Genomic DNA, 27,222 nt, shown 5'->3' on the forward strand with positions numbered 1-27,222 from the left:
GAAGCTGGGTGCCGTTTTCACCGCCGCGCTCGTTCCCCTGCCTTCTCGCTGCGCATGTGCGAATGAGGGCGCTCTGTGCTCGTACCGCCGCGAGGCGCGCGTGCCAGAGCCTGGGTTCGGTCGGGGCTGGGAGAAGCTGCTCCTCCCGCACGTGCCCAGGCGGCCGCTCCAGCGTAGAGCGGCCCGGCCAGTGACCCCCGGGCAGGGCGGGTGCAGCCCTGAGCTCCCCGGCTGCGGGCGGGCCAGGAGCCGTGCCTCCCCGTCTCCGGTCACCGCACTAAGAGGCGTTTCGCAGCGAGGAGCGGGAGCGTCGCCTGTCTCAGCGAAATCCCCCTTCCCCCTCGGGGCTTAGATGCCGCGCTGCCAGGCACCTGCAAGCCTGCCCGGCTCCGGCAGGGCTGAGCAGCCCACCCTGCGCCTCGGCCGCCTCCAGCGGGTGTTCGTTTGCTGCGGATCCGGGAGAGAGGCATGGGCCAGGGCTGGAGCCCAGGGTACCGGGTGCTGCACAAACACAGCAGAGACAGCGCGTACCTCAGGGGGTCATGGTCCTCCCCGTGCAAGCTAGGAGACAGCAGGTGGATACTGTCAAGACAGGAGCGGAAGGAAGCACTGAGCCAATGGTAGGTAGCAGGCTGGGTCTTGTTCTCAGCTCACCACTGGCCTGGCTTGGCATTTTTTTTGTCAGTGTCCCAGGCCCAGCAAAAGAAAGTTTTAAGGTTGGATTAGAAGGAGGCCAATATGCATACTAACAGCTATTTAGAGGGTGCTCTCAGGTGGGCAGTGGAGGCTATTATAGGCCATTTCTCTCTAGCATGTAGTTACTGCACACCCATTTCAACAGCCACATAACATTTAGAAAGCCAAAATGAAAGCCTCTTGCTAAGGCTGAAGATCTGAAAATGCTTGATAGGGTGATGGAATTACTTTTTGACCCATGATCTTCCCAGGGTAGAACTGCAGTGCCAGCTTTTTCCACAGGACATTATTAATCATGTCTATTACATTAGCATGTTGGGCACAACCAAAAAGGAAGCCCCATTGTTGGAGGCATTTTACAAGTCAGTCAGTCCCTGTCCTGAGTCTACAATCTGTCTGTATTTTCCACTGAATGCATCCGATGAAGTGAGCTGTAGCTCATGAAAGCTTATGCTCAAATAAATTTGTTAGTCTCTAAGGTGCCACAAGTACTCCTTTTCTTTTTGTCTCAAACTAGCCATTGTTGAAGCCTAATCGCTGCTCTTCCCTGCCCCAACTATTAGATCCATCATCCGATTGATTTTAAAAATAGCCTGTTTCTAATCAGATACATGCTACATTTTAGCAGCAGTTGCACCTTTAGCAGAGGGTCACTCACTTCATACCTTGAGTTTGTAGCCTGAGTTTATTGCACCTTGCATTCTGGTTCTGCCACCACAAGCTCCCTTTCTGCCACTTTCCCATTCCCCACTATTTCAGGGACTACTTGATATTCACCCCAATCTTCCCACAGGGTTTTGTGTGTTCCACAGTATCCCATCTTTCATACAGTGCCTGCCTTTTCTCACCAAAACTCAAGGCAATTTTTGCAGTCTTACACCCAGCCAGCATTACAATTCAGCTGCTAAAAAGAGAAGGGAGTCATTGTCATTTAGAAGCCAATCTTGCAAAGTGATGAGCACCCTCAATTTGCACTGAAAGTTTTGGGGATTAAGGGCTCTCACATGATTTTTCATTGATAGGGCTCAGCCTTGACAGGCATATTTATAACAGAGAACATTTAGGCCTGTGTTGGTGGAAGAGTGTCTCCTGCCGCCATAGCACTGTGCACACAACCACTTATGTGCCCAAAACTTATGTTGCTCAGGGGTGGGTTTTTTCAAACCCTTGAGCGACAAATTTTGTTGATATAAGTGGTGGTGTAGACATGGCCGCAGACGGATGTAAAGACAAGACCAAAATGATATACTTTCCATAAGCAAAATATGACTCAACTTGTAGTACACTGCTGTGTATAGATCCCAAGTAAGTGTTTTCTCCAACACCCCTCGTTAGTCTGATATATAACTACAGAACACACTTGCTGCAAGTTAAAGGAACATTGTCAACTTGAAATATAGTCTCCTTCATATACGCATTAAAAAGTAGTTTCAGATACAGTAGAACCTCTGAGTTACGAACACCAGCGTTACAAGCTGACCAGTCAACCACACACCTCTTTGGGAACCAGAAATACGCAATCAGGCAGCAGCAAAGACAAGAAAAAGAAAAGGTAAATACAGTACAGTACTGTGTTAAATGTAAACTACTAAAAAGATAAAGGGAAAGCTGCATTTTTCTTCTGTGTAGTAAAGTTTCAAAGCTGTATTAAGTCAATGTTGAGTTGTAAACTTTTGAAAGAACCACCATAACATTTTGTTCAGAGTTACGAACATTTCAGAGTTATAAACAACCTCCATTCCCAAGGTGTTCGTAACTCTGAGATTCTACTGTACTATGCGTTGGATTTTCAAAAGCACCGAATTGACAAAATTGCTGCCATTGAAGTCAATAGAAATGTTACCAAGAGGAGTGGGCTGGCCAATACTGAACGCTTCTAAACCCACATACCCAGTTTCTGTGATTTTAAAATATCACTCTCCTAGTTTTTCTAAATGTTTCCTCCCCATTTGCTCCATGCAACACTCCACAAAACAAAAGAAACTGATTTTACAGGAGAAAGCTGTGAAAATGGACTATGCAAAGGATGATTAGAGTTAATGGAAAGACACTGAAACAACTGGTAATTAAAAAGAACATCCTGGCTCCAGGACATCAAATAAGGAGAGAATTTCCCCACCCTGATTAACCATGATTCACTGTGAACTGAAAGAGAGGAAAAAAAAGTAGAGGAATAAGCCTTTTGAAAGGAGGTTTGAAGCGGAGGGTTTTTTTTATCCAGAACTTGGATGACAGGCTTGAAGCAGGAGGCTGGCTATGAATGCTGGATCTCTCATATAGGTAAGTGCTGTGCTGGGGCAATAGGTAACTCTGATCAGAAAAGAGATTTTATCTGATATGAAAGTGAAAAGCCTGTGGTTCATAGAATCATAGAAGATTAAGGTTGGAAGAGACCTCAGGAGATCATCTAGTCCAACATGCCTGCTCAAAGCAGGACCAACACCAACTAAATCATCCCAGCCAGGGCTTTGTCAAGCCAGGCCTTAAATACCTCTAAGGATGGAGATTCCACCACCTCCCTAGGTAATTCATTCCAGTGCTTCACCACCCTCCAAGTGAAATAGTTTTTCCTAATATTCAACCTTGACCTCCCCCACTGCAACTTGAGATCATTGCTCCTTGTTCTGTCTTCTGCCACCACTGAGAACAACCTAGCTCCATCCTCTTTGGAACGTCCCTTCAGGTAGTTGAAGGCTGCTATCAAATCCTCCCTCCCTCTTCTCTTCTGCAGACTAAACAAGCCCAGTTTCTTCAGCCTCTCCTCATAAGTCATGAGCCCAGCCCCCTAATAATTTTTGTTGCCCTCTGCTGGATTCTCTCCCATTTGTTTACATCTTTTGTGTAGTGGGAGGCCCAAAACTGGACATAATACTCCAGATGTGGCCTCATCAGCGCCGAACAGAGGGGAATAATCACTTCCCTCGATCTCCTGGCAATGCTCCTACTAATGCAGCCCAGTATGCCGTTAGCCTTCTTGGCAGCAAGGGCACACTGTTGACTCATATCCAGCTTCTCATCCACTGTAATCCCCAGGTCCTTTTCTGCAGAACTGCCGGTTAGCCAGTCAGTCCCCCACCTGTAGCAGTGCATGGGATTCTTCCATCATAAGTGCAGGACTCTGCACTGGGCCTTGTTGAACCTCATCAGATTTCTTTTGGCCCAATCCTCCAATTTATCTAGGTCACTCTGGATCCTATCCCTACCCTCCAGTGTACCTACCTCTCCCCCCAGTTTAGTGTCATCCGCAAACCTGCTGAGGGTGCAATCCATCCCATCATCCATGAAGACGCTGAACAAAACCAGCCCCAGGACTGACCCCTGGGGCACTCCGCTTGATACCAGCTACCATCTGGACATTGAACTATTGATCACTAGCCGTTGAGCCCAACGATCTAGACAGCTTCCTATTCACCTTATACTCCATCCAATCCATACTTCTTTAACTTGCTGGTAAGAATACTGTGCTAGACCCTATCAAAAGCTTTGCTAAAGTCAAGGTATATCACATCCACCACTCTCCCCATATCCACAAAGCCAGTTCTCATCATAGAAGGCTGTCAGGTTGGTCAGGCATGACTTGCCCTTGGTATGCCCTCATATTTTGCTTATGAATCCATGTTGACTGTTCTTGATCACCTTCCTCTTCTCCAAGTGCTTCAAAATGGATTCCTCGAGGACCTGCTCCATGATTTTTTCAGGGACTGAGGTAAGGCTGACCGGTCTGTAGTTCCTCAGATTCTTCTTCTTCCCTTTTTTAAAGATGGGCACTGTATTTGTCTTTTTCCAGTCATTTGGGATCTCTCCAGATCACCATGAGTTTTCAAAGATAATGGCCAAATGGCTCTGCAATCACATCAGCCAACTCCCTCAGCACCCTCGGATGCAGTGCATCCAGCCCCACGGACCTGTGCATGTCCAGCTTTTCTAAATAGTCCTTAACCTGTTCTTTCACCACTGAGGGCTGCTCACCTCCTTCCCATACGGTGCATTTTTATGTTTATTTTCTGTGTAACTTGTACGTTTGCTTTCCCTTCATCTTTGAATCTGTAGTTCTTCTATCAAATAAACTTTTCATTCATTTATATTTCAACCAGGTCTCTGGTGTGCAAATTGTATGGAGGGCATATGGTAAAGTAAGCTGGTTTCTGGGGGCTGGTTTCATGCCTCAAGGGTGATGAACCAGAGGGAAAAAATACGAGTCTGGTAATTAAGAACTTGGGGAGGATGTATTTGGGGAGACTTGGGACAGGAAGGACTGTTGGTGTCATCCTGCAAAGCATAATTAGGCTAGTGAGAGCCAGGGTGAGACTTTATGCTTATGGATTGGCTACTAGTGTCAGGAATCCAAACCATAGCTGCACAGCACAAACCCCCAAGCTTCCAGGGCAGGCATTGACTGAATCCCTTACTGGGCTTGGAGGTCCCCAAATCATCAGTTACGGAAAATTTTGTTTACAAAAAATTAACTGCATTATTGTTTCAAAGGGTCTGCTTCATAATTTCTTTCCCCTTGTCTATCTCATTTTGGCTTGTTGGGCATGTAGCCCATATCTGATGAAGCCAGTCTATGATCATTCTCAACTGTGGATTACTGCTTATAGTGTGGTAACACAATGGCATGATGAGGTGGTAGACACCATACAAAGAAAAGTAAGGTTTTGTCTACTTGGGAAAGTTTTACCAGTTGTAACTGATATAGTTATACTGGTATAACTCCAACTGTGGACACGCTTATTCCAGTAGGAGTGGTTCCCTTTTGAGTTTAGTTTAACCCTCTTCTCAAGCAACATATGCTAAATTTAAGAAATCTACTCTTATACCAGAATAAGAGTACCTACAAATGGGTGGGATGTGTTATATAGATATAACTAGATTACTTAAGTCACACCTTCAGTCAAAAAAATAACTTTCCTCTGTAGCTATGCAGATAAGGTCTGAGACTGTAAACCAGTGGTGGGCAACCTGCAGACCATGGGCCGCATGTGGCCCATCAGGGTAATCTGTTGGCAGGCTGCAAGACTGTTTGTTTACATTGACCATCCGCAGGCACGGCCACCCGCAGCTCCCAGTGGTGGCGGTTCGCTGTTCCCGGCCAGTGGAAGCTGTGGGAAGCAGCGTGGGCCGCAGGAACTTGCTGGCCACCGCTTCCCACCGCTTCCATTGGCCGGGAACAGCGAGGGATGTGCTGGCCGCCACTTTCCATAGCTCCCATTGGTCAGGAACGGTAAACTATGGCCACTGGGAGCGGCAGGTGGCCCTGCATGCGGACGGTCAATGTAAACAAACTGTCTCGTGGCCCACCAGCAGATTACCCGGTTGCCCACCACTGCTGTAAACCCTTCAGGGCAGGACAAACTATGGCCCGTGGGCTGGATTTGGCCCATCAGGGATTTGGATTTGGCCCGTGAGATTGCCACCCCTGTGGGGCTATGGCAGGCTCCCTGCCTGGCCTGGCCTCACGCTGCTCTCTGAAGTGGCCAGCACCATGTTCCTGCAGCCCCTGGGGGAGGTGGGGGAAGAGGGCTCCACTCACTGCCCTCATCTGCAGGCACTACCCCTCACAGCTCCCATTGGCTGGGAATGGGGAACCCTGAACCCCTCCTGCACGCCAACCCCCTGCCTTACCCCACACCCCTCCTGCCAAGTCCCTGAGGTGGTGGGCAACCTGTGGCCTGTCACCCCTCCTGCATCCCAACCCCCTGCCCTGAGCCCCCTTGTATACCCCACACCCCTCCTGAGCCCCCTCCCACACCCTGCACTCCCTCCAGCACCCCAACCTTCTGAATGTAGCCCCAGCCCTACATTCATGGCCCTCAGGCAATTTCCCCATGCAGATGTGGCCCTCAGGCCAAAAAGTTTGCCCACCCCTGATCTAAATAGATAAGGAAACTTTGGGCCTGAATTCCATTGTATCTTATCAAATCTTTTTACTTTAAACTTTTTTCTCTTTAGTTTACATTTAAACACAGTACTGTACAGTATATGGGGTTTCTTTTGGTCTTTGTCTCTGCTGCTGTCTGACTGTACTTCTGGTTCCAAATGAGGTGTGTGTTGTTGACTGGCCAGTTTGTAACTCTGGTGTTCATAACTCTGAGGTTCTACTGTACATCAGTGGCTGTTAAGAGAATTCAAGGAATTCTGAAAACCATTATGCATATATAGCAGAACCTCAGTTATGAACTGACCAGTCAACCACACACCTCATTTGGAACTGGAAGTACACAATTGGGCAGCAGCAGAATCAAAAAGGGGGGGGGGGGGAGCAAATACAGTACAGGACTGTGATAAATGTAAATTACTAAAAGAATAAAGGAAAAGCAGCATTTTTCTTCTGCATAGTAAAGTTTCAAAGCTGTATTAAGTCAGTGTTCAGCTGTAAACTTTTGAAAGAACCACCATAATGTTTTGTTCAGAGTTAGGAATAACTCTGTTCCTAAGGTGTTTGTAACTCTAAGGTTCTACTGTAGATAAGAAAAGTGGTTTGAAAGGTTGTGGTGGCAAGCCTTGATTGGGGTCTTGATGTGCTAGTTGAGCAGCAGAGATACTTTCCTCTAGCCAGAAAAAGGTTTGACTGATAATATCAGAACAGGAACTTGCTTTTTAGATATACAAGATCTCTCTTTATCCCACATCCCACAAAGTGAGTGAGACTACCTTAACTTACAAGAAGTGTAAATCTGGAAGATAAGCAAATCATTTCCTTTTCCCTGCTTATAATAAATCTTGTTTATATTAAGATAACTGTTGTATGAGTAATTTCACACAGACATCTCCAAGGAAGAACCACCTCTAAAAAGGGAAGCGGCTGAAGAGTAAAGTGTGTCTGGAACCTATACCCTCTTACTATTTCAGTCAAGGGGTATGGACACAAGTGTCCTTCTAGTGAGTTATATTGCCATTAGGCTGCTGCAGATAAAAACACACACACGAGAGAGCGAGATGAGTTGGCACCACTGTACAACTTTATATGTAAGAAACAGTACTAACAGACCATGTTTCCATTGGAGTTTATTTAAAAAAAAATTTTTTTTATAAATTCCAAAATTAGCAATGTGGCAAGATTATTTGTGTTTCCCACCTTTTGTTTTAGTCACACTTTTTGGTCTCTTTGTTTTCTTTTTCAATGGGGTTGCTTTTTCACCAGCAAACGAATTATTGGTATATCTCTTTGTATTTTTTAATGAAGTACCAAATCTGTGCTTTGGACCAGAGTTCTTTGCGTTGTCTGAACTTTTCTGGTTTTTCTCCTTCTCAACGCAGCGTTTCACTCTAAGCTTTCTTCCATTCACTTCAGAGTTGTTTAGTTTCAGAGCAAGATGTACAGCATCTGTAGTCTATTAAACCAAACACAGTTTTAAAAGTTGGACAGACATTACCTATAAAACCAGAAATCTTTTGTATACATTCTGCTTATGCAAAATTGTAAAATAGAAATCAGTCTGGATAATAGAGCATAGGTATTGTATTCAGGAACACGAGCAGACCTCTGTGCAATACATAGTTACTCTCTGACAAATACAAGCTTTGAAAGCCTGATTCAGCAAAACAGAGACTTTATTCCATAGCCTATATGCTACTAGTATTAAACAGAACTTCCCACTGAAATCAACAGAGTTCCACTTAAAAATCTGACAGCATGTGATGGCTCCTGCAAGGACAACCAAGAGTCCAGTCCTGAAATCAAACAGGTAAGTAACAATATTCTTTGTGCAGTCCACAGGATCAGGCCTTATACAGGGTTTCTACAGCTTGGTGTCAGCCTATTTGTAAAAGTCTTCTCTATGATTTAATGAAGCAGGTTCCATAGGAGTCAGGAAATGTAACACTATATTTCTTATATCTGTATCAAAGTTAAATATTTTAATAGTATTTTCTTTCAGAAAAGGGGACTGGGCAGAGGGAACATTTCCTTTGGTAACTGTAAATGGAAAAGACTTCCCTTTCCACCTTCAAATCACTCCATAAAATTCACTTTCCACTCAGTAGTCCACAACTCCTCTGATGCACAACACTTAGCAGTTTGTGTTATATCTGCTTAATTTACATTAAATGGCTAAGAGAAGCGACATGTCTCCCTATCTGTCTGTAGAGTGCAGTGTATATACTACCATTACTGTGGAAAAGTCAAAAACATAAGATTCAGGCAGACCTTCATTTAGTATTTGGAGAACTCCTGGGTCTCCCCAAACATTATCTTTCCGTACCTCAAACAGAACATAGCCAAACCCTTTGCCAGTGCCAGTGTTTTTGTCTCTCACAATTCGAACAGCTACTACATTTCCACATTCAGAAAAGTGTTTTCGCACAGTATCATCTTCAATTTCTGCAAGCAAGAGAAGTCACTGTGTGGTTAGCGTTATGTTAATGAAATAGACATAGCTTTAGGAGTATTACCAAAAACTCTGCTATAGTTTAAAATTCATATACACATACACATATATTTTAAATGCTTTAGTTAGGCAAGTAAATTTGATCTGACAGGAAATTATCTACACATTTAACAATAGAGAATACATAAACTAGGACATTTATTTTGAAAAGTGCAGATTAAGTTTTAAGAAACAATACGAACACATCAAGCAGAAACAAAGGCTAGGTTAAAATGTCAGTTTATCAAACAATTTACATCTGTGGTTTGAACGGAGCTAAAATTATTATTTTTTAAAACATGAAACAGTTATTTCACTTTCTATAGCTCTGACTTGTGCTTAAGTGATAATCAGTCTAAATGATAATAGGTCTGATGTGACACTTCTTACAAACATAATATACTTGACTGAAGGTGCTCCTGGTATAATGATGCCAGTTAGGTGTGAGATTTTTGAATTGATATAGTTAGTTATACAATCACTAGTGTGGATGCAGTTCAATTGGTACAGGTTATTTCTCTTCCTGTAGGGGAATAAGCTATATTGCTCTAAGCCTCTTTATACTGGTATAACTGCATCCACACTAGTGGGAACTGTACTATACAGGTAAACTTAACTATACTTTAACTATACAGGTAAACTTAAATGGATACAAAATTTGTGTATATAGACAAGGCTTCAAGTCCATGTCAGTGCACTCTGGAAATAACTGAACTGGTTCTTCTGCAGAAGCAGAAGAAAAAATATTTTTGTAAGTCTTACTAAACAAACTTTAAAAACAGTTACCAGAACATAATTTTTGCAATCTAGATTTTAAGGCAGGTCAACTTTTAGATCTAAGTAACTTGATTGTACTTCTCAAAAAAAATTCACTCAACAACCAGAACTGAAAATGATGTTTTAGCAGCACTAAAGAAGAGATTACTTACCATCTACAGTAACTGGAGTTCAAGGTGTCTGTCCTGATGGATGTCCCACTAAAGGTGCACCGTTCGGTCTGCAGAAGCACCTTAGCCATCCTTGTGCCTTGCACTGAGGACATACAGGACTGCAATGGACAAACCACCCTTGGTTCCTTCTCTACTGCAAAGTCCCACAGACACAAGACTACAGAGCAGAAGGTAAGCAGGTAGTGGAGCACCCATAAGGATAAAAATCTCAAAGAACTCCAGTTACTGTGCAAGGTAAGTAACTTCTTCAAATAATGTCCCTATCGATGCTACACTTCAGCTGACTCCCAAGCAATACTACTTAGAGGAGCTGGGTGCTTTGAAGTAGGATCTAAAATTGATTGGAGGTTGGCAGTCCCAAATAAAATACCTGCCTGGGATGCATGCCCTAGAGCACAGTGCTTTGAGAATGCGTGGATTGAGGCACACGTGGCAGCTCTGAAGGTTTCGGCAATAGGAATGTTCTTTAATATGGAAACAAAGGTGGACTGTGATCTGCTGGAACAGACTATAACCCTAAGAGGGCACAGGATATCAGCAGTTTCATGGCAGGAGAACATACAACCATCAACCCCTTTGGAAAAATCTGTGGGCGGACATAGGTGTTCCTTTAACTCTGTCTGCAATGGAAACAGATAATCGAGGAGAATCCCAAAAGGGTCTACTCCTGTTCAAATAGACTATTAACACCTGCCTAATGTCCAAGGTATAAAGGATGGCATCAGTATTCCCTCTAATTTTTTACGTCCATGCGCAGAATGAATTTTGTTACATGCACCAAAATGGAGGTGATGTGTGACACATCACCTTCATATTGGTGCACATAAAATTCATGTGGTGGGGGTGGGCTATGGGCTGGGGCAGAGAGTTGAGGTGTGGGGGGATGAGGGCTTCGGGCTTAATAGGCAGCTGTGCGGTCATGCAGCTTAGAGGGAACTTAGGATGGCATCCTCCCTAGACCAATGAAATTGTGTGTGAAAAAACTGACAGATGAACAGCCTGATTTGAAAATCCAAGATGATCTTACATAAAACCAGGGGGAATGTGGTTGGATGGATACCTTGTGTATAAGGAAAACTTGCGGGGAGGGCATCAGCCATCAAAGCCCCTAAAACTCACCATCTCTCCAAGCAGAGGTGATGGTCATGAAGATAGTTTTCTTGGTGGCGAAGTGTAAGAGTGAACCCGTAGCCAAAGGTTCAAAGGGAGGTTTCAGCAGAGAAATAAAGACTAAGTTCAAATCTCAGGCTGGGGTGGGCTCACTGATGTCTGGAAACAGGTTAGATAACCCTTTGATGAACCTAGAAGTTGTAGGGTGAGCAAACACCGGAGAATGGAATGCCACGACGTTCAATAGGCGAACTTAACGGAACTCAGAGAAAGGCCTGCTTTCTTCAGATCAAAAAGGCACTTGCTCTAGGATCTCCAAGAGGGGAGAGTCGGTAGAACACAGGTGTAACATCTCTTCCATTTCTGCAGGTAAGTTTTTTCTAGTTGATTCTTTTCTACTGTTCAACAGAACCTCTTGAACCTCTCTGGAACAGAAAAGTTCTGTCCCCAGAAGCCAACCAGGTAACGAACACTGTATGACTCAAGGCTTAAGTTGGGGTGAAAATTGTTTCCTGAGTCCTGAATGAAAAGGTTGCGTGTTAATGGAAGACTGATAGAAGGGCGAGAGAAGAGACGAATTAGGTATACTAACCACACCTGTCCCTGCCAAATTGTTGTAATTAATATGACCATGGCTCCATCCTGCTTGATTTTGATTAAAACTCTGAGGATGAGAGATGTCGGAAAATAGGCATACATTAGGTTCTTCGACCAGGACATGAGAAAGGCATCTCCCAAGGAATGGTAACCTTGACCTCCCCTTGAGCAAAACTTTGCACACTTCCTGGTGGTGGTAGTGGCAAAAAGATCTATTTCTGGAAAACCCCAAATGAGAAATATCTGTTCTAGTAATTGGTATTGTGTTCTCACTCATGATCCTGAAAGTAGTTCCTGCTGAGAACTTCTGCTACCATGCTTTGGAGGCCAGGTAAATAAACAGCTTGAAAATGTGGTGGGCTGTCCACCAGTTCCATAACTATAGTTTCTGCACAAAGGAAAGGGGTCTCGCTCACCCCTGACAATTTACGTAGTACGTACTGGCCCTGTTGTCTGGTCATTATTAGTACAGATTGTGCTTTGATCATAGGAAGAAAGTGTTGGCAGGCATTCTCGACAGCCCTGAGCTCCAGAAAGTTTATATGGAGGGAAGATTCCTAGGCAGTCCCCCTACCCTCAATAGTATGTTCCTGAAGATGAGCCCTGAATAATAGACTCCTGAAGATAAGGCATAAAAGACATGCACCAAAAACTATGGTGATGGTGGGAGGTAGAGGGGCGAAGAGGATTCCCAAGCAGACTTTACCTGGATTCTTCCACCAGTCGAGAGAGACTAGCACATAGGAAGAGCTTGTTCAAACTGTGTCTGTTGGGAGTATAAACCATTCTGAGCCAGACCCAGAAGCAGCATAGTTGTAACCGGGCATGTCATGGGACAAAGGTGCATGCTGCCATGTGACTGATGAGCTGCAGACAAGACCTGGCAGTTACCTGAGGGCTCACATGGACTTGCATAATCAAATCTGCCACAGTAAGAAATCTGTCCTTGGGTAGGCAAGCTCTGCACATTGAAACATGAACTCTATTCGCTAAACAGGTAAGAGTGGACTTTTTGGTACTGAGCCAAAGTCCAAGCATGCCGAATAGAGTTGTGGCTTTTTAGACAGTAGCTTGGACTTGGGCGTAAAAGCTTCCTTTGAGTAACCAATCGCCACCATGACAAAGAAGTCTGAGCCCCCAGTGGGAAAGTAATACTTTTTATTTGATCTCTTCAAAATTGGAGGTGCATAAGCTGGAGTTTGCCAAATTATCTTGGCAGGCTCCAGCAATACCTCATTTATGGGAAAAATTACTTGATTGGAAGATGGTGTATGAAGAATGCCCAAAAGTCTATGCTACGTCTCTTGGACTTCTTCCAAGGGGATATGGAGAATGTCAGTGACTCTCTTCATCAAATCTTGAAATTGCTTGAAATCATGTGTGTGTGTTACCACGGGGAAAGGAGGGCATAACTGCTTCATCTGGGAGGTCCGAAGAAATATCCATTTGAGGGATAGTTTCCTTATCAGTTCTTTTTGCTTCGTCTTCAAACAACTCCTCCTGTGGTGGGGATTAATGTGAGGGGAAGGAAGGGACAGAAGAGTGCTCTTTCTGATCCTCAACTTGAGAGCTAAGGGCTCTGGAGAAATGTTGATGGTAGGCTACCCAAGGATCCAATATGGCTGTTAGAGAGGGTCATAAATAAAGGGAATGAGGCACCCAAGGTTTTTCATAACACTAAGGGGGATGTGGAATGGCTTGAGGCTTTCTGTGTCTAAAGGGTCCCTTGAAGAGAAGGTTCCAAGAGAGCCAGGCCTGGATTGATCATAGAAGGAACCTTGTATAGAAATTTGGGAGTCAGAAGAACTGTCGTCTCCACAGTCCACAGGGGTGGCATGGAGGAGAGGAGAGGAGAGGGGGAGACAATGGTGGAGTAGTAGGTTGTCTGTCCATTCCCATGGACACTGGAAAATCAGTTGGTTCCAATGAGTGATTTGTTACCAGGGACAAACTAGGCTATGCTACTGGGAGACTCTTCCTGCACTGAACAACAGAGACTCAAGTTCACTGGAGACTAACAGGTCTCTGGAGAATCTGAATTCAGGCAGTACCAGGCAGATCTGTGTAGAAACTTGATGAGTCTCAGCAGTGGAAACAACCTGCAGTACCAAGGGTGGTGCAGAGTGCGCTGGTACCAGTTGATTGTGGTTCCCAGATCCATCAGTCAGCAATGAGGAAGTGGAGTTGCAGTCAGTACTGTCTTCCTTGGTGCAGAGTCTCTAGAGTCCCTAGCACCTGCATCATGCTTAGATGGTACCAAGGTATGCTTCGGTACCCTTGCGATTTAGCTGTACTCAAGGGTTTAGATGTAGAGGGACCCTGGGTTCGGAGGCCACTTGAAGCCTCAGTGGTACCCTTTGTGGGACTGGAGGTCTCCAGTACAGAAAGTCTCTTAGGGCCATCTTCTTTCTGAGGAGATCTGGAGCTCCTCTTGGTAGGTGATTTGGCACTATCACCTGTAGATCTCTCTTGTGAAGATCTGGAAGGTGATTCAGCTGAAGAGGTTGTTGGGATGCTGTAGTCACTTGAAGGCTGGTGTAGAGGGAGGGTATCTGGGCCTGGGTCTGATGCAGCTCACAGGGGCATTCCATCATGAGCCGTCAGTTCTCTCTCTTTCCTGGAACTCTAGAATCCCGAGCTGATTTTTCACTTACATGGCATGTGAGTATCCCCAAGCAGCTGATACAGTTTGAATGGCTGTCATTAACTGGCAAGTGAGGCAATACTTGAACCCTGAGGATTTAGGCATGCCCCATGAAAAAAGGGGAAGGAGAGTTCCTCCAGGAAAGAGAGGGCACAGGAAGAAACTAAAAGCCTCTCAGATTATCACCCCCGCCCCCCCCCAATAAAAAATAAACTGTTAAATCTAATCTATTAGTATTAAACTAAAGATTAACTACACTATAAAGCACAAACTAGGTAGATAGCTAAATAAACAGGCACCACTAGACACTATGTCTGAGGCCAAGACGGTTGAGAAGGAACTCAGTGTGGTTTGTCTATCAGAGCCCTATATACTCTCAATACAGAGCATGAGGATAGCTAGGGTGCACGTGAAGACCAGACGGGTACTGCTACCAAAAATCCCTGATCAAAGATACAAAAGGTGCATGTGCACCTGAAGTGCAACACCCACAGGGACATTACTCAAAAAAGAAGGTAAAAAACAATGTATTTACATAGTTTGCTAGAAATGTATAACCACTGATAATGTTGCCATTTCACAGTTAAGTTTTAGAATAGGTTAACTAATGTTGAAGTTTTTTTAATATTTAGGTATCTATATACATTACCCTAAATCTTAACAAATAAAGAAGTATTACAATCAACATGAGCGTCAATTATTTAACATTTACTGAAGAAATAAAATTATGGAATATTGACTGAATGTGAACATCCATTTAAACTTACCATATGAGAGATTTCCCACAAATATAGACCTCTTATTGTCATGCTAAAAATCAACAACAAAAAAAGAACAATAAGCTACTAAGTTATAGGCAAATACAGAAAAGTTCTTCTGAAATCTTGTATATTACTTACAGAAGTGGCTTTTGAAGCAAGGTCAACTCTGATGTGAAATCCATTGGCAATTTGAGTTCCATTTCTATTGTAGCACAAGAAAAAAAGGAAAGCTATTAGAACGCAAACAGAAATGGCCAATGAATGACTAAAATGTTTGGATTACAACCTATCACTGGTCTCAAACATAACATTCTTAACAAAGGCAGTTTAAAAAAAACGTTAGACAAAAGTGCTTTTATTTTGAGTCAAACACAATAAACTAGACAGTTCATACTTGTAATCTGACATCTGGTAAACCCATTCTCACAAAATATAATGCCATTAATGAGGAACAAAAATGAAACATACCTTTTAAGAGCTTTAGTGGCAGCACCTTCTTCCTTAAAAACCACATAAGCATTAATATATTTCATATTAGGATGCATCTTATGCCTGAAGAGAGAGACAGAAAGTTTACCCTATTTAAGCAATTCTTATGTTTCCCACCCCATGGTCCTGTGCACATGTCCTGCAAGCCTTGATGTAATTTAAGGTAATGACCTCAGTTCTCTCAAATATACAATTAGCCTGGGGATTGTGCCCCAAACAGCAGTATCTACCACAGTAGCCAAAAGACCTTTACCCCCTCTTTAACAGTTATCTTTTTCAGAGCCAGTTTCTGCAACTTGCTGGGCATCCTCAACCCCTAATGAAATCCCCAAGAATTCTTAGTACCTTGCAGGATCTGGTCTTTAGTAAAGAGAAACACTTGTGTAGGGGCAAGTGATTATCTACAGCAGAAAAAACTACTTGTAGGAATTTAAGAAGTTTGTATCACGGAAATCATGGAATGCCTATTTATACTGCGTTTGTGGTTTACTACAACAATCTGTAACCCAATACCCCTCCTTTTTGTCCTATAACTGCACAGGTAGTAATGGATCACTCTACCTTGAATGGTCCCTTACAATATGTGCTAACGACTTATGCTAAACAATCTGTTCCACCTTGCATTTTGCTGTGACACTGGGAGTTCCTTTCCCAGACCTGAAGAAGAGCTGTGTGTGGGTTGAAAGTTTGTCTCTCACCAACATAAGTTGTTTCAATAAAAGATACTACCTCACCCACCTTGTCTATTTTACATACACATAGAGTTGATTATAATTTTTTTAAAAGATAAAACCATACAAAATAAAAGATAGGAAGGAAACAATCATGACCAAGTGTGTGTGTATATATATAACATCATTAAAGCTTTAAAAAAAAAAAAAAGGTTTCCCCTTTAGCAATAAAATCTGAAACTCAAAGGAGAACCTACTTTATGGCTGCTAACTTTTTGGATAAAGTATCCTCTGCTGGAACCTTCAAGACAAAAAAAAGCATTAGCTGAAATGCCTTACTGTGCTTATCAATCTATTTCAAATATTTGTGGAGGAAGTTCAACAGGTATTTCCACCCAAAGTAATATAGCCGCTCTATCAGGCAAAATTATTCTAACAACAATTAGGGGAAATTCCAAGGAAAACCTTAAAATGATAAAGAATTGAAATTCAGTTGGTTTAGTTTGTTTCTTGCATTCTAGCATGGTGATTTTAATTTATACACAGCACTGATTTACAACGAAATTGCTATCTCTGTAAAATGTCCTCTAAATCTGTGTTATGGTACTTCAGTCAAAGATTATCTTTAGCAAAACAAGCAACAATATTTCAGACATTTTTCTCCCAAGGAGAATGTGGTTACAATGTAATCAAGTGTTATTATAGGAAGAACAATGTGTGTTGATAGCCAGGTCTACCACAGAAGCCAGCTCTCAAAAGGCTTAATTTAAGTATTTCTAAGTCAAGAAATATGGCTAGTGAACTAATAAAGATATAAGATTTATGAATGCTATCCTTTACGATTACACAGCTGCTTTTATCATATAACGTAAGAGGAAAGAACATACCAAAGAACGGAATCGAATTGATTCTATCTGTCCATATTCCTTAAAAAATGACTTCAGCATCTAAACAGAAATTACATGTATTTTTAATCCATTTTTTCAACCCAGTAATATGAATTATTATTGCTGAATAAGAAAGCATTTTTGTTTCACTCATATAACCCTATTATTTCTATGAATTACTATTACTATAAGATAGATAAGGGAAAAGTTCAAAATATCTTGTAGAGCAGCTTTTGCTCTGTCAAAAGCAGGAAAAATACTGAGTGCAAAAACTGAATTCAGCACTCTGACTGTTTAAATACAAGGAACATCTATAAGATTGTAAGAGTATGATCCTTATTTATTTTCTTTAACCATCAAAATTATTCCTTGGGTTCCAAATTCTCTGCAGACTCCAGATGATGAAAGAAAAAGAAGCTGGTCTGGATTTAGCCTCTCTCACCCGCCTCGCTCCACGCTCCTGGTATTTATTTGAAATTTGCACATTTTATATCATATAACAGGAATTTCTAGACTCAAATGCAAAAAACCCATATATAATAGAGCAACCTATTTAATCCTAATTTCTCCTATTTCTCTGCTACTGGTAGTAAAGAAGCAAAACACGTATCAATTTAAAATACACAATTTGTTAGAAGTAACAGTGGAAGATTGTATATTTAGTAAAAAACTAGACAACCAGTGAGTATATAATATAACTATATATAGGAAAATGCAGATATATATTCTTCTTTTAAGAGAAGTATCTATGGTCCAGAAAACGACCATTTGGTTAATTTCAGCAAGGGAGAAATTCATTAACTGTACAGGGAAGCAGGGTAATTATATACAAAGTAGTGCCTAATGCAGAAAATACATGAAGATATTTTCTCTCTAGCATCTTTCAGTCATAAGTGTCAGTTTTCAGACAACTGTCCTTTTCAAGTTGAGCGTGTACCTTTAAACTATTCACTTACCTGTACAGTACAGCTGATAGGTAAATTCCCAACAAACACAGTTCTCTGATTCTTTAGTATCTCCTCAGCTTCCTTAATTTGACTTTTCTTCGTGCACTGTTTTACATCCATTTCATTAGCTGAACTAGCAAGGCTTTTGGTGACAGCTTGAGATGTTCTATTTTTTAGCTTCTGTTTGACCTTGATCCCTTTTTCCTCCTCCTCTTCATCTGCCTGTTCCAATGCACACTCTCTTTGGCACAAGTGAAAAACACAACCGGATGATTGTTATGAAAAGCTTTGATTTTTTCAGTCTCAAAAGAGAAGTTGTAATTGTTCTTAAATTGTATTTATAAATGAAATTGTACAGGTGCAATAACAAGACAACTTCCATTTTTAATGGAAGGATTGAAATGTTATATATACTAAGCAAAAAAACAAACAAACTGACCCATAACACTGAAAGTGTTTATTTACCAGTGTATTGACTGGTCATTATTGCAATTTGATAGGTGTGACTGAGTAGATAGCAAAAGTAAATCAATTTGATACAAATTAAAATTTTGAAAGAAACTGAATTATTTTACCTAAATTAAGATTAAAAGTGAGTTGTTGTCTTTCTAACATTCAGGGCACACACAATCCGTTGGGGACGTTTTCTGTCTACATGCTACTAGATCTTAGTCTATCCAAGACATATACTAAAAAGGTTATGTGAACAATAACTGACATCGATTCAGTTTTAAAAGCAGCCTCTCAAATGTTATGGATGACGTCAGCAGAAACAGCAAATATAAGACTACAGATTTGGATATGGAAGCTGTCAGTTAAAGATGCAACAGATGCGTCAGAGAGCATATAGGGTGATAACTGTATTTCTAAATGCTGGAACTGAGCGAATTTCATTGTCACCAGGCTAATACAAAGAATAACTTTTTCATCACTGGAATGGTAGTACCTCGCTCACACATACATTTCTGAGGGAATAGACAACATAACAGAGAGTTGCTCTGCCTCTCGGGTATGGGATTGCTAGGAGAAGAAAGTCATGGACAGCCTGCTCATCTACCATCATATCTCCTCTTTGGGATTTAGGCTTCTTTCTTGTATAAAGCAGACTGTAACCTTAGGGAACACACCTCCTGCAAGAGGACACCTTAGTCCATGCCTCTCAGGGTAGGGGACTAATGTTCCAGACAGTCTTTGCCCTTAACTGCCAAAGGGCGAGACATTTTATTCCCTATTGGGACAGTCTATATGAAATTATCCATAGTCTCTTTAAAGTCAAGATTAGAAATAGTAAAACAGAACAAATAAGCATTTTATTCTCTGACATAACTATAACACCAAGATTCTGACCTATCTACGTGAAGCTAGGCTGCATCGTCTTTAAAAAATGTTTATGTACCTGTTTGCCAACTTTTTCTCTGCTATAGACAGTTTGTTCTTTTTGGCTTTCTTCAGTTTTATAGGAGGTTCCCGTTTAGTAGATGAGCTCTGAGCTTCTGTTGCCCTTTCCACTTCTGTATGCTTTCGTTTCTTATTCTCCTAAAAAAAAAAAAAAAAAGTATGGTGTATAGAAGTTTATTTCTTTAATATATGACCTGTTACAAAACAGAAAAGTTATTACATAATAACCTCCTCATTTTATGACACACTGCAAAGCCATTCCAACGTTTTCTACCATGTGATCAAAAAAAAGAAAATTCATTTTCAACACCTACAGAATATTTTATATGACATCCAAGTACATTCAACGACGAAATACTTAAGTACACAGCAGAATCTTCATTTTTTTTTTATTTTAACTGAAGTCTTGGAGGACATCCAGAACGTTGATGCAATCAAGGGTTCTTAAATTTAAATAAAAATGTCTGCAGTCTGGCAGCACAGAAATGAATTCAGAACAAGAATACTCTCTAGAATACAAAGGTCTCTTTAGTACAACTGTTTTTACCATCAAGAAAAAGGTGAAGATCAAAACTATTCAATCAAGATAAATTTTAAGTAAACTTTTAAGTTTTCATGAACTTCTGGTAGCTCATTTCTAAGTTGGCCATTTCAGGTGGCACAGACGTAGATATTTATACTGTTCTGACAGATAAGATGAGGTTTGAAAGTGATCTCTCAAACTCCCACACCCCAGACCACTGGAGACAGTGATTTCATGAAGGGACCAAGCTCAGTTGATAGGAGTATGATGTGACCCATACTTTTCTTGGGGCCAAATCCTTCCTTTACATACTGTAAAATATAAATCAGGGCAGATTCATGGATAAGAGATCACAGAGAAACTGTATCTCATGCTCCCTGGAGACAAGAAAGAAAAGTGTTGTGTTGGCCCAAGTCTGTCACAAAACCGCTTAAACAGTTCTGATGACGCTGGCGTAGGTATTTTTAAAAGCCTTTTTGTTCAGCAAGTCTGCAAAGAAACAACAATCGCTAATGTATTACATGACACTTAAGGCTTATCATTATTGTACAGCTGCTGTTTACTAAATTTTTTTAATGTCACCTGATTTTCCTCAATTTGCATAGGACCATAAATAAAAATAATACTCGCAAATATGGAAGAATGTTAATGTGCTGTGCATCTACAGATTATTCCTTGATTGTTTTAAAGAAAAAAGTCCATATGTCAGAAACAGACATTACTCCCATCTTAAGATAAAGAAAAGTCATTAAACTGTTATCGCTCAGTCTCTGTAATACATGCATGAGCAGACAAAAGTAAAAATGGCATCACTTCTACAGCTTGTCATGCCGATGAAGTATTGTTGTTTCTGTGATAATTTAATCTAGACGTAGTAGTAGTGCCAATATTACTGCAAAGGTTAGTTTATACATTATCTTACAATTGGATTAGAGAACCCATAAAGTTTGTAATTCATCTTGGTTTTGGGGTAAATTCACTTGAAGAAATGAACACAGTCATTGAAATTTTTTGCACTATATATGTAAGCAGAACTTTACCTCCTCTGATTAATTAAATACTGCCAACTATTTTAATTTTTATATTGTATGTTCATTTTCCTTTTAAAAACTTGATAAAAGTTTTTCCTAGCACTTTGTCAGCTCCCATTTATATTGTTTTAAAAGTAAACTAAAACATTACTTAACTTCTATTTATTGCATAACCACCATTTTCAAATTCAACTGAAACCACAGATATGTAGCAAATGCTAAATTAATAAAGGATCTGATAACAAGCAAAACTGATCAGATTGTGCATTGACAGTATGTCTAATATAACTTCTAAACCTTACTGATTTGATTCAATAGGGAAAGTTTTTCATTGGACAACAGTCTGGATGTATCATATACCAATCAAATGCTCATAATGCATAGAGGTCAAAAAAGAGTCAAAGGTTTTTCAAATCACTCAACTGATGACCATCTGACAACAAACCAGAAGCCAGTTTGCTTACTTTGTACGAGTCATCTGAATGTGAGTTGTCTTACAAAGCTATTAAGGGCAGAAATTGCTGTTTAGCAAGTAAAGTTTTCTGTAATTCTTTCATTCTATTTTCTTCTTTTTGCGGAAATAAAATAAAATTTGATCTTTTATACAAGTTTTGTAACAGCTTGTAAATAATTACTGAGGAAATGATAAGATACCACGACTACCCCAGCACCCGCCAAAAATACTAACATTTGGGACGATGAAATGAGGAAATATGATGGCATGCAGAATAACCACAACAGTGTATTAGTTACACTCTCATATGCCAGGCCCTTAGCTAGTTTTAAGTACAAAAGCCCAACATATTGTCTTTTATTAATCTAATAATCAGATATGGTTAACTCCGTGAAGCCAAGGGCACTTACTGGTCTTTAATGAACTGACAAAGGACCTGTAAGGCGTGCTTCATCACTATTATATCTATATATTTAAATTATTTGTTCCCTCTCCCCACTTATATGTACTGTTTTGTTTGTTTTTATTTTGATGAAGACATTATTAGTCCTCTTGCTTCCTTCGTGGGAACAGAAGATATATATGGAAAGCTGCCACTACCTCCTTCAACTGTCAGACAAGTTAGTTTTCTGATATATGGATTTTATTTATATTCACAGTCCTCATCAGACGAGGAGCACTGGTCAGATACTTGAAAACTGGGAGTTAGATCCCAGTGTTCCAAGAAGTTTTCAATGGACTCTGCCTGGCCTAAAGGAAAAACCAAAATAATTTCTTATGAGAAGGGTCATTAATTTACAATGAAGTAACTACATACACATATATATTAAAAAGTTACTTACTCTTGGCACAGCAACAAACACTGGCTGTGTTTCAGACTCAGAAGCATTAAAAAGATGTGCCAAGGGGTGTGGGCTGCATGTTGTGGACTTATTTTGAAACAAACTGTTGACAACTTGTCCAATGACATAGTCTTCAGATGATGCACCTGCTTCATTTCGCTCACATTCCTTGCTATTAAAAAAAGGAGAAGAAATTGTTCATCTGGTGTCATTCAATACTGCTAAAGGTCTCAGTGTCGCCAGTGCTAGTCTAACTTTAGGTTTTAGGAGGTGCAACAGATTTAGAGAACCAACTCCAATATTTTCAGGAAAATAGATCACTTGCACAGTTATAATTCTAACTATTTCCTAAAACAATACAGGTAAAGACAAAAATTTTCAAAATGTTGCATGAGGAAATAACCACCATAGCCAATAACAAACTGGAGTCATGTGACTAAAACACTTTCTAATTGTTCAAAAGCTTTAAGGGAAACTATTTTGTAAATTAAAGCATCAGTTATCTCAAACACACTATACCGTGTGTTAAAAGCTGCAAAAATCTAAAAGAAATTAAACAACTTAGTGCTGAATTACTTAAGACAAATAACAATCTTGTAGATGAAGAAATTAATTGAAGAAAAAAATTAAGAGCTAAGCAACTACATTTTGAATGACATTTTGACAGGGGAGCAGAGTGGGCATAACTGTTCATAAATATGTGGATGTGTCAATAATACAGGAAATGTAAGCATTAACAATACTTCACATTTCTATAAAACCTTCCAGCTAAACGTTATTTGCAAATAACGTCAGAAACAAGAAGCCTGCCAAACAATCGGAGGGGCCACCAAGGATAAAGGCACTACAGGAGCACTCAAAGAAGATAAGGCCATTGCAGAGAAGCTAAATGAATTGTTTCCACTAGCGTTCACTGTAGACGATCTGAGGGAGAGTCCCATACCTAAGCCATTCTTTTTTAGAAGACAAATCTGAGGAACTGTCCCAGATTGATGTGTCAGTAGAGATGGTTTTGAAACAAATTAATAAATTAATCAGTAATAAGTCACCAGGACCAGACAGTATTCACCTAAGAATTCTGAAGGAACTCAAATATGAAATTGCAGAACTACTAACTGTGATATGCAACCTATCGCTTAAATCAGCCTCTGTACTAGATGACTGGAGGATAGCTAATGTAACACCAATTTTTAGAAAAGCCTCCAGAGGTAATCCTGGCAATTACAGGCTGGTAAGCCTAACTTCAGTACCAAACTGTCTGAAACTGTAGTAAAGAACAGAATTAACACACACATAGATAAACACCATATGTCGAGGAAGAGTCAACACAGCTTTTGTAAAGGGAAATCATGCCTCACCCATCTATTAGAATTCTTTGAGGGAGTCAACAAACATGTGGACAAGGGTGATCCAGTGGATATAGTTTACTTTCAGAAAGCTTTGACAAGGTCCCTCACCAAAGCCTCTTAAGCGAAGCAAGCAGCCATGGGATAAGAGGGAGGGTCCTTTCATGGATCAGTAACTGGTTAAAAAGATAGGAAACAAAGGACAGAAATAAGTGGTCAGTTTTCACAGTGAAGAGAGGTAAATAGTGGGGTCCCCTGTGCTGTTCTACACATTATAAATGATCTGGAAAAGGGGATGAACAGTGAGGTGGCAAAGTTTGCAGACAATACAAAATTACTCCAAGTAGTCAAGTCCAAAGCTGACTGCAAAGAATTACAAGGGGATCTCACTAAACTGGGGGATTGAGCAACAAAATGGCAGATGAAATTCAGTGCTGATAAATATAAAGTAATGCTCACTGGAAAATATAATCCCAACTATACATACAAAATGATGGGGTCTAAATTAGCTGTTCCCACTTAAGACAGAGATCCTGGAGTCAGGGCGGATAATTGTCTGAAACCATCTGCTCAATGTGCAGTGGCAGCCAAAGAACCTAACAGAATTAGGAACCATTAGAAAAGGGATAGATAATAAGACAGAAAATATCATAATGTCACTATATAAATCCCACACCTTGAATACTGTTTGTAGTTCTGATTACTCCATCTCAAAATAGATAAAAGAACTGGAAAAAGTACAGAGAAGGGGAACAAAAATTATTAGGGGTATGGAACAACTTCCATATGAGAAGAGATTAAAATGACTCAGACTGTTTATCTTAGAAATGAGATGACTAAGGGGGGATATGACAGAGGTCTATAAAATCATGAATGGTGTACAAAAAACGAATAGGGAAGTGTTATTTACCTCTCTTCACATAATACAAAAACCAGAAGTCACCAATGAAAATAACAGATTTAAAACAAATGTAAGGAAGTACTTCTTTACACAATGCATAGATAATCTGTGGAACTCGTTGCCAGAGGATGTTGCCCAGGACAAAAGTATAATTGCATTAAAAAAGAATTAGAAAAATTCATGGCAGTTAGGTTCATCAATAGCTATTAGCCAAGATGGTCAGGGATGCAATCCCATGCTCTGGATGTCCCTAAACCTCTGACTGCCAGAAGGTCAACTGGACAACAGTGGATGGATCACTCTAACCGTAAGCATTCATGGACAGAGGACTGTTCTCTCGGGATGGACTTCACCTGAGTAGGGAGAGAAATAGACTTCTAGGATGGAGGCTAGCACAACTGATTAAGAGACCTTTAAACTAGGAATTTGGGGGAGATAGTTGGCGGATGTGCAGGTAATCTCCATGCCGGATTTTAACACTGAGAGGGAAGAAAACGAAGTAAGAAAGGATACAGCCGTGGGTAGGAGAATGGACATAAGGAGGAAGGGTAGTGTAGATACCAGTCTAATAGGTGATACTGGTGGTAGAATGTCTGTGCCCAGTCGGATAAAGAATGTGAGCGAAGCCAAACAGCAAAAATTAAGATGTTTGTACACTAATGTGAGGAGCCTAGGTAACAAAAGGGAGGAACTAGAGCTGCTAGTGCAGGAAGTGAAACCAGATATTATAGAGATAACAGAAACATGGCGGAATAGTAGTCATGACTGGAGTACAGGTTTGAAGGGTATGTGTTGTTTAGGAAAGACCGAAATAAAGGCAAAGGTGGTGGAGTAGCATTGTATATCAATGATGAAGTAGACTGTAAAGAAACAAGAAGCGATGGAATGGATAAGACAGAGTCCATCTGGGCAAAAATTACATTGGGGAAGAAAACTATAAGAGCCTCCCCTGGGATAGTGCTTGGGATGTGCTATAGACCGCCAGGATCCAATTGGGATATGGATAAAGACCTCTTTAATGTTTTTAATGGAATAAATACTAATGGGAGTTGTGTGATCATGGGAGACTTAACTTCCCAAATATAGACTGGAGGACAAGTGCTGGTAATAATAATAGAGCTCAGATTTTCCTGGATGTGGTAGCTGATGGATTCCTTCACCAAGTAGTTGCTGAACCAACAAGAGGCGATGCCATTTTAGATTTAGTTTTGGTGAGTAATGAGGACCTCATAGAAGAAATGGTTGTAGGGGACAACCTTGCTTCGAGTGATCATGAGCTAATTCAGTTCAAACTAAATGGAAAGATAAACAAAAATAGATCTGCGACTAGGGTTTTTTATTTCAAAAGGGCTAACTTTAAAAAATTAAGGCAATTAGTTAGGGAAGTGGGTTGGCCTGAAGAACTCATGGATCTAAAGGCAGAGGAGGCCTGGAATTACTTCAAGTCAAAGTTGCAGAAACTATCAGAAGCCTGCATCCCAAGAAAGGGGAAAAAATTCATAGGCAGGAGTTGTAGACCAAGCAGGATGAGCAAGCATCTCAGAGAGTTGATTAAGAAAAAGCAGAAAGCCTACAAGGTGTGGAAGACGGGAGGGATTAGCAAGGAAAGCTACCTTATCGAGGTCAGAACATGTAGGGATAAAGTGAGAAAGGCCAAAAGCCATGTAGAGTTGGACCTTCAAAACGGAATTAAAACCAATAGTAAAAGGTTCTATAGTCATGTAAATAAGGAGAAAACAAAGAAAGAAGAAGTGGGACCGCTAAACACTGAGGATGGAGTGGAGGTTAAGGATAATCTAGGCATGGCCCAATATCTAAACAAATACTTTGCCTCAGTCTTTAATGAGGCTAATGAGGAGGTTAGAAATAATGGTAGGATGACAAATGGGAATGAGGATATGGAGATAGATATTACTACATCCGAGGTAGAAGCCAAACTCGAACAGCTTAATGGGACTAAATCGGGGGGGCCCAGATAACCTTCAAGAATATTAAAGGAACTGGCACACGAAATTGCAAGCCCATTAGCAAGTATTTTTAATGAATCTGTAAACTCAGGGGCTATACCGTATGACTGGAGAATTACTAATGTAGTTCCTAGTTTTAAGAAAGGAGAAAAAAAAAAGTGATGTGGGTAACTATAGGCCTGTTAGTTTGACATCTGTAGTATGCAAGGTCTTGGAAAAATTTTTGAAGGAGAAAGTAGTTAAGGACATTGAGGTCCATGGTAACTGGGACAAAATACAACATGGTTTTACAAAAGGTAGATTGTGCCAAACCAACCTGATCTCCTTCTTTGAGAAGGTAACAGATTTTTTAGATAAAGGAAACACAGTGGATCTAATTGATCTCGATTTCAGTAAGGCATTTGATATGGTTCCACATGAGGAATTATTAGCTAAATTGGAAAAGATGGGATCAACATGAAAATTGACAGGTGGATAAAGAACTGGGTGAAGGGGAGACTACAATGGGTCACACTGAAAGGTGAACTGTCAGACTGGAAGGAGGTTACTAGTGGAGTTCCTCAGGGATTGGTTTTGGTACCAATCTTATTTAATCTTATTACTGACCTTGGCACAAAATGTGGGAATGTGCTAATAAAG

At 40.7% G+C, this 27,222-nt stretch overlaps 1 protein-coding gene and 1 long non-coding RNA gene across 2 annotated transcripts in view; one reads left to right on the forward strand and one right to left on the reverse strand.

The window, feature by feature from the left end:
- The first annotated feature begins 29 nt into the window (after positions 1-29).
- On the forward strand, positions 30-21,644 carry LOC144262952 (uncharacterized). The gene is made up of 3 exons (XR_013345688.1): positions 30-620; positions 17,566-17,637; positions 21,392-21,644. It is a non-coding gene; the product is annotated as an uncharacterized LOC144262952 (long non-coding RNA).
- RBM34 (RNA binding motif protein 34) overlaps positions 7,688-27,222 on the reverse strand; it is a 22,340-nt gene continuing 2,805 nt past the window's right edge. Inside the window, exons 2-11 of the mRNA XM_077813421.1 lie at positions 22,370-22,541; positions 19,518-19,657; positions 18,131-18,362; positions 17,175-17,234; positions 16,545-16,588; positions 15,596-15,679; positions 15,266-15,329; positions 15,134-15,176; positions 8,901-9,019; positions 7,688-8,030 (exon numbers count right to left, since the gene is read on the reverse strand). Of these exons, the coding sequence (XP_077669547.1) occupies positions 7,758-8,030; positions 8,901-9,019; positions 15,134-15,176; positions 15,266-15,329; positions 15,596-15,679; positions 16,545-16,588; positions 17,175-17,234; positions 18,131-18,362; positions 19,518-19,657; positions 22,370-22,541 (1,231 nt within the window). The 3' untranslated portion in view covers positions 7,688-7,757. The remainder of the gene's footprint in view (positions 8,031-8,900; positions 9,020-15,133; positions 15,177-15,265; positions 15,330-15,595; positions 15,680-16,544; positions 16,589-17,174; positions 17,235-18,130; positions 18,363-19,517; positions 19,658-22,369; positions 22,542-27,222) is intronic.

The sequence above is a fragment of the Eretmochelys imbricata genome, chromosome 3, assembly GCF_965152235.1.
Source record: "Eretmochelys imbricata isolate rEreImb1 chromosome 3, rEreImb1.hap1, whole genome shotgun sequence".
In the NCBI taxonomy this organism is placed as follows: Eukaryota; Metazoa; Chordata; order Testudines; family Cheloniidae; genus Eretmochelys; species Eretmochelys imbricata.